This window comes from Microchirus variegatus (assembly GCF_963457635.1).
Source record: "Microchirus variegatus genome assembly, chromosome: 2".
Lineage (NCBI taxonomy): Eukaryota > Metazoa > Chordata > Actinopteri > Pleuronectiformes > Soleidae > Microchirus > Microchirus variegatus.
This window is the reverse complement of record NC_139803.1, coordinates 8,345,093-8,357,999: the sequence shown is the minus strand read 5'-3', so window position 1 is coordinate 8,357,999 and position 12,907 is coordinate 8,345,093. Positions and strand designations below refer to the sequence as shown.

The 12,907-nt window shown below is 41.0% G+C and overlaps 1 protein-coding gene across 1 annotated transcript; it reads left to right on the top strand.

Moving 5' to 3' along the window:
• Positions 1–169: 169 nt before the first annotated feature.
• On the top strand, positions 170–12,668 carry rbm27 (RNA binding motif protein 27). The gene is made up of 21 exons (XM_083910208.1): positions 170–296; positions 1,317–1,435; positions 2,025–2,152; positions 2,350–2,429; positions 3,578–3,777; positions 4,175–4,501; positions 5,234–5,461; positions 6,007–6,195; positions 6,770–6,916; positions 7,084–7,237; positions 7,501–7,654; positions 7,764–7,997; positions 8,114–8,239; positions 8,623–8,748; positions 8,897–8,971; positions 9,053–9,229; positions 9,329–9,433; positions 10,112–10,339; positions 10,429–10,512; positions 10,605–10,724; positions 11,563–12,668. Exons 1-21 carry the CDS (start codon positions 238–240, stop codon positions 11,662–11,664), a joined length of 3,162 nt encoding a protein of 1,053 aa, XP_083766334.1. The 5' UTR covers positions 170–237; the 3' UTR covers positions 11,665–12,668.
• The last annotated feature ends 239 nt before the right edge of the window (positions 12,669–12,907 follow it).

The following is a 12,907-nucleotide window of genomic DNA, read 5'->3' as shown; positions in this document are numbered from 1 at the left end:
AGAGATCAAAGATGAATAGCGACACAATACGATTTATTATAACGGGACATCGTACGTCAGTGCCGGATTTACGACAGCTCGCTTTGTGTTGCCATGCCGTAAAGCGCTTTCTACGACCAGGCTGCCAGTGAGTGAAGAGAGACTGAAGGCCCAAAAGCTTATAAATTAATAGACGATGAGAGTATTGTTGTCAAAACGCACTTTCATTTAATAGACAGCACTGTAGTCTTTCTCACGATGATCATAGAGAATGTGGAAGCCTTGAAGTCGTGGTTGGCAAAACTCCTGGAGCCAATGTGAGTGTTGAATTGAAATGACATTTTGCTCGCATGCTACGTAGCTATGTTAGCTGGCTAGCCAGCGGGTTAGCTTGGCATCAATGGAGACTTGGCTACAAACTGATGACAAATTCCCTGCACGAGTTAGCAAGCCACCTTCACAGCTAACTGGCCTTGCATGTTAAAGAGAGACTGTAGGGTTTATTTATCAACTAAAGAAGTGGAACTTGTGTGCACGGTGTTACGTGGTAGTCCCACTCTTATTTTAGGTTAGTTGGCACGCAGTTGGCCCACGATAATGTAACTTTATCGCATCCCAGTAAACTGCAACAGATTACTTGCATGCTGCTACTTGTGATTTAAATAGCTTTCAACTCGATCTCTAAGTTATATTGTATGCGTGGCTCGGTGTTTTTAAATGAATAAGCTATTGTGAGTTGCTATAGTTACACACACTTCAAATTAAGCATTTCATTAAGCAGCTGTTGCAACGAACGTGCGCTATTACACATTAAATAACCGATGAGCCTGCCGGACTTAATCAGAAGAAGATGAGTTGTGTAAATGTCAAGCAAACTGTGCTGATGGTCTGGCACGAGTGTTAGAAACGTGCAGCGAAGCTGCTACACTTTCTGACAGTTCAGCATCATCTATAGAAAAACCCATAGCAGTTTACATCTACTTTATTGTATTTCTTTTTAATTCATAATTTGTGACCTAGCAGGGTTTGAGTTATTGTGTGTATTTATTTATGTTATGCTTTAACAAGCAGTAATAACCACGTGTTGTTGAATGACAAGTTGTTGTGAGAAAGAATTGAGTCCCAATAGTAGGAGTAATAGCTATATACACTAATCATTCCAACTATTGTGACCATTTCTGCATGCTCAAATATTTGGACAAAGAATTATCACCGGCATGCATTGTATTGCATTCGATACATTTAATTGTACTTTTCTACCCCAGTTAGACCCATTTGTTTTCCCTTTATGTTGCATTCAAAATTGGTTTGCTCATGTTCACACATTTAACTTGCAGATGTGATGCAGACCCCTCTGCATTGGCCAACTATGTGGTTGCTCTTGTGAAGAAAGACAAACCGGAAAAGGAGCTGAAAGCACTTTGTGCAGATCAGCTGGATGTCTTCCTACAGAAAGGTATGAACTTCACACATACAAAACTTATTTACCAGTGTGATTGAAGGCAAGCTTTGACCCTCACGATCAATGGTCAGTGAAGTTTTGCCTTCGGCACAGATTTCCATCATTCAGCAAACAAGAGAACAACATTCATATTACTCTGCTCATAAATCCCACAGACACACAACAGGCTTTGCAGTTATGTCATCAGTCATTTTGGAACTATAGCCGGTGGCACGATTGAGGTCTGAGAGTGAAATTACTTTCCCCAACAGTGGCTGAATTCACGAAGACCGGTTTAAAAAAGAAAGATGAAACATAACGTATTTGCTTCCCTCTTTAGGTAAATGACACAACTGAAGTATTAAAAAAGAAAAACAATTGATAACCTTCAATAGATAAACAGTGCTCTTTATAAAAGCATAACGTGTGTTTACATTTTTGAAATAAATCATCTTACAGCTGAGTGGTTCAGTTGTCCACAAATATCTCTTAGCATATGTCCACTAGAGGGCATATCGTTCCAAATGTCACCTCTTAGAAAGACGATGCTGAGAAACTGCATACAAGTGAAGATGACATCTATTCACACGAGTTATCCTTGCAGAGACGACAGGATTTGTGGATAAACTATTTGAGTGTCTCACAACAAAAAACTACTTGGGAAGTCCTGCTCCCAAGGAGGCTCCAAAAGAGGAGGTCAAACCACCTGCAGTGAAACCTGATGTTGTTGAGGTATGTTCCTGTAGTTATACGTCAAAATACCTTTCCAGTATTTAAATATTAGATTTGATAAATACTGTATATCATTGCATGTCATGATTCCGATAACTTGACCTTGTAAACAATATTATCTCCCTTAAATACGATTCTGTTTTCAAAACATGAAATAAAGGTGAGTTTTAAGTAGTAACTGTTATTTTACCCATCAGGCTGAAACTCCAGAGGAGGAGAGAGAAAACAGATGGAGGAGAAGTCCTCAGAGAAATCGCTCTGACTTCAACGAGTCCAGGTATGGCTGTGGCTTTGGGGATTCAGCTCTGCTTAATGACTGTGTTTGAGGCATATTCAGATGTGTGTCTCATATGTGAGCTGCACATCATTTTTGTTCCTGCCTACAGCTGAATTGTTCAGCAGTACACACAGATGGAAAATCCATAATTTTCTTCTTGTGTAGAGATACTGTGTGGATGCATTTGCATGATTTGTTCCAAATCCCATAAGGTCCTGCTTGTAGCTCAGTGAAAACACTGGTTGCCTGTCCCTTATCTGTAACAAGGCATGCATGACATCACAGTAACTCTTAGACTGTCAGTAATAACAGTTGAGTTGTCATCTGGTCATATAAATTATATTTTACTTTAATTTATTATCATTAATTTAAACAGTGTGACCATACCATGCATGCCACTAATTCGTTCTACTTATTGTGTAAAAACTGCTGTTTTTTGGCCCCGTTCAGACCTTGTATCAACATCCGTCCTCAGTTGTCCGATCGTGGCCAAGTACAGCTGTTCACACATGGTATTAAAATACATCCTGAATGTGTCTCCCATGACATTATGAACGCATCTGGAATTCACTGTATTTTAAACGGTTGTCATGACTGTCTGTGAGTGAAAGTGACAGAGAGAGAGGGAGAGAAGAGATGAAAGGAACTTTACTGAATCAAAGCTCTTCTCATTCTGTAAAAATGTATATGATCAATGTTAATATTTTTGCAGTGGATGCAAATAAATGACGCTGCTGATTAGTGTTAAAAACTGGAACTACGTCAGCTGAGGAGGTCTCTAATGCATCCAGCTCAAGAATGCGGACAATTACATCCTCAGACCTCCTCCAAATGTGATCAGAGCTGAGGAAGTGTTCGAGAAGCATTAGGATAGTTGAGACCTGTACGTGGCACGATCTGGCTGTGATTGGATCAATGAGGACCGATGTTAATACCAGGTCTGAACAGGGTCTTGGGATTGGAGGGGATTATGCACCATGCAGAGTTTAATAGCCTTAAAATATGGAGTTTCATCTGCAGCAAATGAATAAGGTGCATTGATACAGTTTGTGTCCTTGGTTTAAGTTGGTTTTAAGAGTAAATGTGACTAGAATGTTGGATTTCAAACAGGAAAAACATGTATTCCCTTTAACTCGCTAATCCCACAGGAGTCGTGACGACAGAAGAAGAGATGAGCGCAAGCGCCGTGACTTTGATCGGCATGTGAAGAACAGCAGCGACTCTTACCGTGAGCGGGAGCGACATGAGCGCCGCAGGGGGAGCCCCCGTGGGAGGAGCTACAGCCGCAGCCGGAGTAGGAGTGGCAGCCGAGGGAAGAGCAGGGACAGGGAGCACAGAGGAGGCAGAGGTGAGAACATTCCCCCTGCACCCCACCCACACAACCAAAAACAACAGCACAGGGAAACAAGCTCCTGGAGCTCAGGCTGCCATTGCTGAGCTGTGCGTTAGTGATGCAGAGGAGCAGATGGAGACTTCCTGGGTGTGATGCAAACTGACTGGAGATTTGGATGTAGCTTTGCAAAATTGTTGCTGAAAGTTTTTATCAATAAGGAAACATGTGGACAGCTTTGCACTCACATCTGTTGGATTTCAGCAACACAGGCTGGAATTGGCCTCATTTCATGCCAGGTTATTTTCTGTCTCTTAAGTGTTTTGCTTCATGAGGGATGTTGCCATGTTGAAAACTTGTGCGACATTTATTTGTGTTTTGTTACAATGCTTGTGTTTCTGCTTGTCTTTAACAGACTTTAAGTCAAAGTTTGAGGTGGAGAGAAAGGATACTGATGGCTACAACTCTTCAAACACAGGCTCCCAGCAGCAGCAGCATCAGCAGCAGCAGCAGCACTCGGCCCCTCTCCTGCCCACACCCACGCACCCTTTTTCCTCCACGTCTTCATCGTCCACTGGAATCTCAGGACCTGGTGGCGTTCCCGTCTCAACATTGGCTCACCTGCCTGATAGTACAACAGATAGCTGGTCTAGCTACTACAACGCCCAGAGACAAGACGGCATGGGGAAGCCATTCAACAACAAGATCGTTTCACTCAAACAGCGTTGCAGGGATTATGATGGTAGGAAGAAAGTCAATCTGTCACTTAACAGTTCTTATGATACAACACCATTATTTAGTTTATCTGTTATGACTCGATAGCAATGAGCACTGTACAGCTGTTGCATTGAGCAGATATTTTTCTAAACTGGCATCAGAGTAACATGCAGTGTTATTGTTAATACGCTGTAACTGAAATGTTAGACCTGTTTTCCAGTCCATTACATGGACATTGTAAGGTTTGCTCTGGCTACCTTTGTCTCAATCTCCCCAGGAGGGTCATTGATTGCCTTGTTTAGTGTCATCACTAATGACCACTGTTAAGCACTCACTCTTTTCCCAGTGGAAAGCAGGAAAGCAAGCAGGCTTGCTCCCAACTCTTCACATAGACACAAGAGGGTTTAAACTTACCCCCTCTCCCTAAAGTATACAGCTTTTTGTCACAGTGCTCAAACATACCCACTAAGGACTAGAGCCTTAATGAGACTGTAGGGTAAATATATCATATGTCTGTTGCTTTAAAGTTGGACAATACTTATTTATTTACTCCCAGTGCAAAAATCTTAGATTTAGATAAATATTTTTTCAATCGCTATTCTGGAACACATCCAGAAAATACTTGAAACATGTATGCAGTTTTTAAATAACTGCAGAAAAAAGTGTTCGTACTGTGATATACCCTTACACTTGACCCTGGTTTGTGATTTTAAAATCCCTTGTGGCCTAAAAGTTGCATTTGCTTTTGTCTTCACAGAAAAAGGATTTTGCGTCCGCGGGGACCTTTGTCTATTTGACCACGGCAACGACCCTCTCATTGTGGATGATGTCAATCTACCAAATATTATTCCCTTCCCGCCCCCACCGGTCATGCCCCCCGTTGGCCTGCCCATGCCTCCAATCACTGAGCCGCCCCCTTCCCTTAGGATACCTCCGATGCCACCTTATGGCCAGCCACCACCTCCGGGCATCTTCCCCATGACTGGTAAGATGTTCTGCCTTTTTCTTGTACAAATGTTAACGTGCTAATGATAGCACAGTAATGAAAGATCGTGGAAAAAGGTCTCCGAAGTACTAATTACAGCGTAAAAACAGTTTTCATCCACTTCCAATTTCTCAATGTAGATATTTTACATATCCACTGAGATTTGTTGCCACTTCTGAGAATCTTTTATATGCTTTTTCGTGTCCATAGCTGATTCATAAGGATTGAACAAAACACATTTTAGTTTTCCTAATAAGAACAAAAAAACAATTGGTTCTCTTTACATTTTTGCACTGGATAGGACCCGTTTTGATGTTTTGTAATAACCATGGCCCACTTTGTCAAACTAAATTATGCATTTTATATTTAGCCATGTAATAACACCACCAATATTTGATTTTTGAGAGATTATGACACATTAGGTGCTTCACTTTCCCACCACTGCTCCTCTCTGTTTAAACAAAATCAGTGTGGCATGAGAACAATTTTAAAGTCATTAAAAATTAAAGACTCACTGTGATAGCTTGGCCTTGTGTCTCCCTCAGGACCTCCACTGATAGCAACCAGTGGCATCGAAACCATTAACCACCAGTCTGCAATCACTTCCTCTCCTCCAATTGGACCACCTGGTGTGGGGCTGCCGCCTACTCTTCCTCTTCCTCCTCCTCCTCAGCCTCCTCCTCCTTCCTCTGTGTCATCTGTGCCTCTTCATCCCCAATATGTCCAGTCTGAATGTAAGGAGCAGTGCTTTTCCTGTTCAGATTGGGACTGTGAAAGTTTTCCTTATTTATTGATAATTGTGATAAATATGATATGATAGGTTGAGTTGCTTTTTACTGTGTTTTTGTTTACATTTAAAGTTGGTCTGTGTGTCCATGCATATATTAAAACAGTAGTAACATCAGTTGGCCAGTGGGTTGCACTGTTTATCAATCAAACAGACATTGTAGCTTTATGCATTTAACAACTCTGTTGTGTTTGAATGTGTAGACCGAGTGGCTTTTCTGCAAATCTGCACATTATTTCAGTAATTTTATTGAATTACACATTTGGATTTCGCAATTATTTCTAATATTAAGGATTTCATTAAATAGCCCTATCTTGCATTTGTGTTAAAATAGGTTTTGTAAATTAGCATTTTATGATATTTATAAATTGGTGTGAATTTGTGTTATTTGTGCGATTGTATTAAAACATTATATTACTTGGACCGAAACTAATTCAGTTTTAAACTCATGATTGTTACTGTTGTTTTATTTTTATTTTTTTTATTTCAACTAAACATTCTGTTTTTTTCTTTCTCATTAGATAACTACGATCCAGAAGGCTACAACCCAGAATCCCCAGGCCTGACCGTAGCAGGTCGTAACCAGTACCGTCAGTTCATTCCCCGAGTTCAGACCCAGCGCTCCAATCTCATCGGCCTCACCTCCAATGAAGGACAAGGATCCAGAGGTAGGTGTTGTGACATTTGTTTTACTTTATTTGACAAATTTTTCTTTACATTAATAATTCTGTAAGTAAATCTATAAAACAGGCAGAATTTGAAGATTAGTTTTAATAAGTTTTAATGACGTACCAATTGTTTTGTCTCCGATTGTGTCGATATGTGAATCATCCAGCTGCAAACATAGTGATCCAGACCGAGCCAGTCACAGCAGCCAGCACTCCAGGAAACAACGTGTCGCGCTTCAATGCAGAGCAGGACAACAGGAAGAGAGCCCTCGGACATAATACAGCTGATGTACCAGCAGCTAAGAAACCCTGGATGGAGAAGTAAGAATTCAGTTACAGATACTTGCTCAGAGAGCTGTGTTTCAAACCTGCATGACTCGTGGGTCAGCAGCTGAGTTTTGCAGGTGCACATAAAGCTAAACCACACAAAAGGTGCACACTAATCATGAGCACTCGAGTGTCAAGCAGGTTGAAGTGAAGACCTGTCTTTGTAGGAATACAGTATGAAGGCTTGGCCTTGCAGGTCATCAATGTGGATTATATTTCACTTACTGATTATTTTATTGTCCTCCCGTGTGTATCAGGACAAACTTCAACAATCAACATAAGAGTTGTTTTCCAAAGAGGACTCAGTATGTGAACACCAAGCTGGAGGTGCGCAAGATCCCTCGTGAGCTCAACAACATCACCAAGCTCAACGAGCACTTCAGCAAATTTGGAACCATTGTCAATATACAGGTAAATGTGTTTAATGCAAAGGTACATTAATGAATTGTCAAATTGAATGGGGTGTTGAAGCAGTCACCGCGTATGTGTGCCTCACCTGCATATTCTCTTCTTAATCCAGGTTGTGTTTGGTGGCGACCCAGAGGCAGCGTTGATTCAGTACACGAAGAACGAAGAGGCCAGACGAGCCATATCCAACATCGAGGCGGTCCTAAACAACCGATTCATCCGCGTGTACTGGCACCGCGAGCCCGGCACCAATACCACGGGGCTTCAGCAGCAGGACCAGAACACGGGGAGTCAGATGGCGGGATCAGCTCCCAACCAAGGGCTGCAGCACAGCAACATACATAAGGTTAAACATAAAGCGCTGAAACATTAAAATCCTTCATACTTTTTTTTTTGCTTGATCCCAGTTTTGCTACATTTCTGATATCATGTGTCTAAATCTCTTTGTTCTTTCTTCTGCAGGGAATAAAACAGCACAATCCGACCGCTTATGTCTTGAACAAGACTATACCAAAGCATCGTCTGGCAGCCGCAGCTGGGGACACTGCTGCAATGAAGATGGACGGCCCAAACACAGACGCTGCCACTGTACGTTGTGTGAATGGTTTTAGTTTTTACCCGAATTGTTCAGCCTTAGTGTTGGTTTTAAATAATTATGGTACAAGAGGGCATTATCCTGCTGCAAGATTAGCCACCAGATAACCACAACTGTTCATTTACACATGTTTGTGTTTTAATTTGAAGGCATTCACAGACATGAGGCCAGGTTTTTAAACAGTGGCCATTTACGTTTTCTTTTGGTAACACTATCCATCCAATCTGCAACCTATTTCAATGTCAGATTCTTTCTGGCATATTTTCTTCCCTCAATTGGACATTAAGTGTCATTAAGGTGTTAAACCTGCCTCTGCTCTCTTCATCTTGTTCTGATTACCTAAATGTGATGCCCTCTCCCTCTTTGTGGCTCTTAGGTGATGCCGGCAATGACAACCACTCAGAAGAGCCCTTACGCTTCCACAGCACTCAAGTTGTCCTCAAAGAGCCTTGGGAAAACGGGGAAAGCACTAGAAGCGCAGGAAATCCTCAAGAAGAAGCAGGCACGTTGCTTCATTTTTTAATGCATATTTCGACAATTGGATTATTCTTTTTTTATTTTTTCTTGAGAGCCGCCAGTGAGAAGCGGACTACTACTAAGACGAAATAATAGTAGTAGCATTTAATGTAATATTTTTTTATTCCATTTAGGAGGCATTAAAACTTCAACAGGACATGACAAAGAAGAAGCAAGAGATGTTAAAGACACAGATCGAGTGTCAGAAGGTAAGACATTTCCTTCTCCTCTACTTCCCCTGCCTTTTACTCCCATTCTGTGTTTCACTCATTGTTCTTCCTCCCCTGCAGGCATTGATAAACCGTCTGGAGAAAAATCGAGGCATGAAACCGGAAGAGAGAGCCAACATCATGAAGACCCTGAAGGAGCTATCGGACAAGATCACCCAGCTACAGAATGAAATGAATCCTGCCTTTCAGGTCTCCAGCAACAAGTCCAACCATAGTCAGACTAAGACCAAGGTGGACGTAAGTTTGGGCCCTCTTGTATAGTCCACTACTTAAGCCTCATTGCTTAATTTTTCTTAAAGAATTGAACTTATTTTCTTATTTTGATGACGTGACCAGGCCCAGAAGGAACTACTGGATGCAGAGCTGGACTTTCACAAGAAGATGAGTTCTGGGGAGGACACAACAGATCTCAAGAGAAAACTGGGGCTGCTACAGGTGGAGGTAATACTCAAAAAAAAAAAAAAAAAAAATTAACAAAACTGTGTAGATTCAGGTCCCCATCTCCATTCTCTGCTGTTTTAAACTAGCAACACAGAAAACAAATGGCTCAGAAGATCAGCTTTTGTGCTGTTAGCAACACCCTTCTTAGCATGACCCCCCCAACCCCCTACCCCTGTGGATCCTAAATTAGCTTGTTATTAAAAATGCATTATATTCCCCCGATCCATCCAAAGCTTGGCCCAACCTTCCATGCACACATTAAACTGCAGCCACTTAAGCAAACCCAAAGGAACAGACACTAACAAAGCCGAATCAGGCACCGGTCCTACATTGATGGAACCCCCATCTCATTAAAGTTTGAGCCACTGGTCCTTGTAAGAAAATCACAGGGTGACAATTAGAGAGAGAAGTGAGAGCGATGTAGGATGTAAGAGAGTGGTTAGGAAGCAAGGGGACGCCACTTTAAAAATGGAGGAGTGACAACTAATGGCAGAGGGCATAGAGTGGCAGAGGAGGAGGAGTCGAGTGTGTGCGGGGAATGTTTCAGCACTGTAGATGAGGTATTTACTGCACATGGTTTTAAACAAATTAAGATTAATTTGTGGTTCATTTGTCTGTACACTAAAACACACAGAAGTCAGTGAATAATTTCTTTACCTTCTGTTTGTCCTCTTTAAGGCAACGCGGTTGGGTTTGATCCGGTCTCCCTCAGGTCGAGGTCGGGGCCGCGGGAAGATGGCGCTCGAGCCCGGTTCGATGCACATGGGCCGCGGAAGGGCGCGAAGCAGGGAGATGATGGGCCGCGGTGGAGCCGTGAACCGCATGGTGGTCGACCACAGACCCAGAGCCTTGGCCATTTTGGGGGTCACTCAGGAAGAGAAGGAAGAGCTAATGCCACACTTTGTGGTAAGGCCCTAAAGACAAACTGTTGAACACAGAGTTTCAGGTGATCATCAAACAAACACTAAAATTAATTTTTCGTTTGTTTATCTTAGAAATTTGGGGAGATTGAGGATCTACGCGATCAAGACGCCACCAGTGTTGTCATGACCTTTAAAACACGGAGTGAAGCAGAGAATGTAAGTCACATGACTCTTATTCTGTAGTTACTCTCGAAACATTGAAAACGGTAAATATAACTTGCCGTTTTCTGCCCGTTTTCTTCTACCAGGCTGCTAACCAAGGAGCGAAGTTCAAAGGTCGAGTGCTGCAGATTTCCTGGTACAAACCGAAGACGCCCTCCATTACAACGGAGCCTGAGGAAGAAGAGTCTAAAGATGAGGACAATAAGGTTAGAGACATTACATACAAACACGGTCACATTAAAATAACGTCATGTCATGACAGAAATCAGGAAAAGTCTTTCTTGAAGATATGGAAACTTTTTTTTTTAAGTTTTAGTTGAATTTTAATTCTCCATTTCTCTCCTGTGCTCCTAAATTTTTAACTTCAGCTCTCAGACTCTTCTGTACTAAGAGCATCTAAGCCCTTTGAGTAAAAACACATTACTGTCACATGAACTCCTCATACTATATCTTCATGATTTGAGGCAAGTTTTTACATCTTCCAAGGCCGACTCCTTCACTTAAATATGCATTTTATAAGTATGTAACGTTAATTTTGTCTTACGATGCATGTTAATGCAAGGTGAGGAATTCCCTGTGGCTGCTGATCCACATGAAATGAGACACATTTTCTGTCGAGGACACGAGTTATTAAATATGTATCTCCCAAAAGCCAAGTATCCAATGATGCTGGAATATTCACTCTATAAGACGCATATAAACAGAATTTGTTGTGTTGAGTTCACTTTCATTTACTTCAGGCAATAGATAATTAGAAAAAAGCTGTTAATTTTAGATATAAATAAACAGTGTAAATAATAACAGCTTCAAGACACAAGTGGCTGTGGTTTCTGAGAGACAAATACAGGTTTGTGAGGTTCCACATTGGCACAAAGAAACAGAACTGCACAGATGTTGTCACTTGTGCAAGATGGCGGCACAGATGTTTGGCTAATTTTTGGACTGTTTGAAAAAGTTTTTTTATCTACAATCTGTAGTTTAAATCATGACTCTGATGCCTGAAAAGCATATAAAACTAAAATAAACGTCCCCCCTCTCAACCAGAAGGAAGCAAGTGCTTACTTGCCCGGTGAGGAGGAAGAGGAGGAGGAGGAAGAGGACGATGATGAAGACGACGAGTACGAGAGCCGATCTTGGAGACGGTGAAGGCGCCCGCCGCGCTCTCCAGCAGACTGACCTATTTTTGCAGATAAAAAATCAACACAACAGAACTCACTTTTTTTGTTCATTTTTTTTTTTTTTCCTTTCCAGTATTTTTCAAACTTCAGTAATTTTTTAGACACTATATTTGAAGTGACAACATCTTTACTGTACATCAAAGGAAGTTTAGAGGGTCGAGACAGTTTGTTTTTTTTCTCTCTTTTGTATCCCTCGATTAAATTATTTAATACATCTCACTTTTGCTGAGAAAGATAAATGTTGAGTTGTTCTCATAGATAGAAAATATGTAAGTTTGAGTGTGCTTACCAGATGATAAATATATCAGTAATGCACAACATTTGTGTCTACTGTGAATAGGTATTTTTATACATTACGGTATTTAAGCTCTTTTCTCACCAGTTTTTGAAAAATCTTTTTCCTTGCCCTTCAGGGACAGTCATTCCATCACTAATCAATCAAGATATTTATTTATTTTTCCACTGCACAAATTGCACTGCGCCATACCTTTTCTTTATTGGCACAGTATGGCATGGTGGTTTTTTCTTTTTAAAGATGGAAAAAAAAGGATTTGAATATGATTAGCAGTGGCTGTCATTGGGCATGAACACAGTCTAGTTTGTGCATGTTGCAGGCAGAGCCACTTTTTCCTCTTCTCCGTCGCCCAGCACTCAAAGGTGCTGATACTGTACCGCGACGACATTAGAGCCAGTGCAGGTACAGAAGGAAACCAGTGCAATAGATTAAAAATACAAAATAATCTCCACAACAATGTTTACAAATAGACAGTTCCATGCATGTCACATACAGTTTCGCCCCTCCCCCGTGTGTGTATTTATTTCTTCACTCATTGTCCAGTGCCACTCTGTGTTCAAACATTTTCTACGAGTGTCAATTTCAATTTCCACTTCTTTTTAATTTGTCACCTGGTCACACTAAGGATCAAAAACAAAAAAAGAGAAACGATCCATAGACTGGTGTCTGAATGTAAAACTTAACAGTTGATTTTAATATATATATATATATATATATATATATTTACATGAATATATATATATATAAATATACATAATTTCTTTGCCTTACACAGTCAGCACATGGCTGGATTTTTACAAGATTTGTGATTTACTTTTGTAAATTTTGTAAATGCTTGAAAGAGGAAAATTACTGTTGTTTTTTTTGTTTGTTTGTTTTCCCACACACACACTCGCACCCTGTTTTGTTTAGTTCA

Excerpts from the sequence above, each read along its gene's own strand:
- rbm27 (XM_083910208.1), top strand. The coding sequence starts at position 238 with ATGATCATAGAGAATGTGGAAGCCTTGAAGTCGTGGTTGGCAAAACTC. Across the intron at positions 297-1,316 it reads GCAAAACTCCTGGAGCCAAT|ATGTGATGCAGACCCCTCTG; the intron begins GTGAGTGTTGAA and ends TTTAACTTGCAG. Across the intron at positions 8,240-8,622 it reads CAAACACAGACGCTGCCACT|GTGATGCCGGCAATGACAAC; the intron begins GTACGTTGTGTG and ends TGTGGCTCTTAG.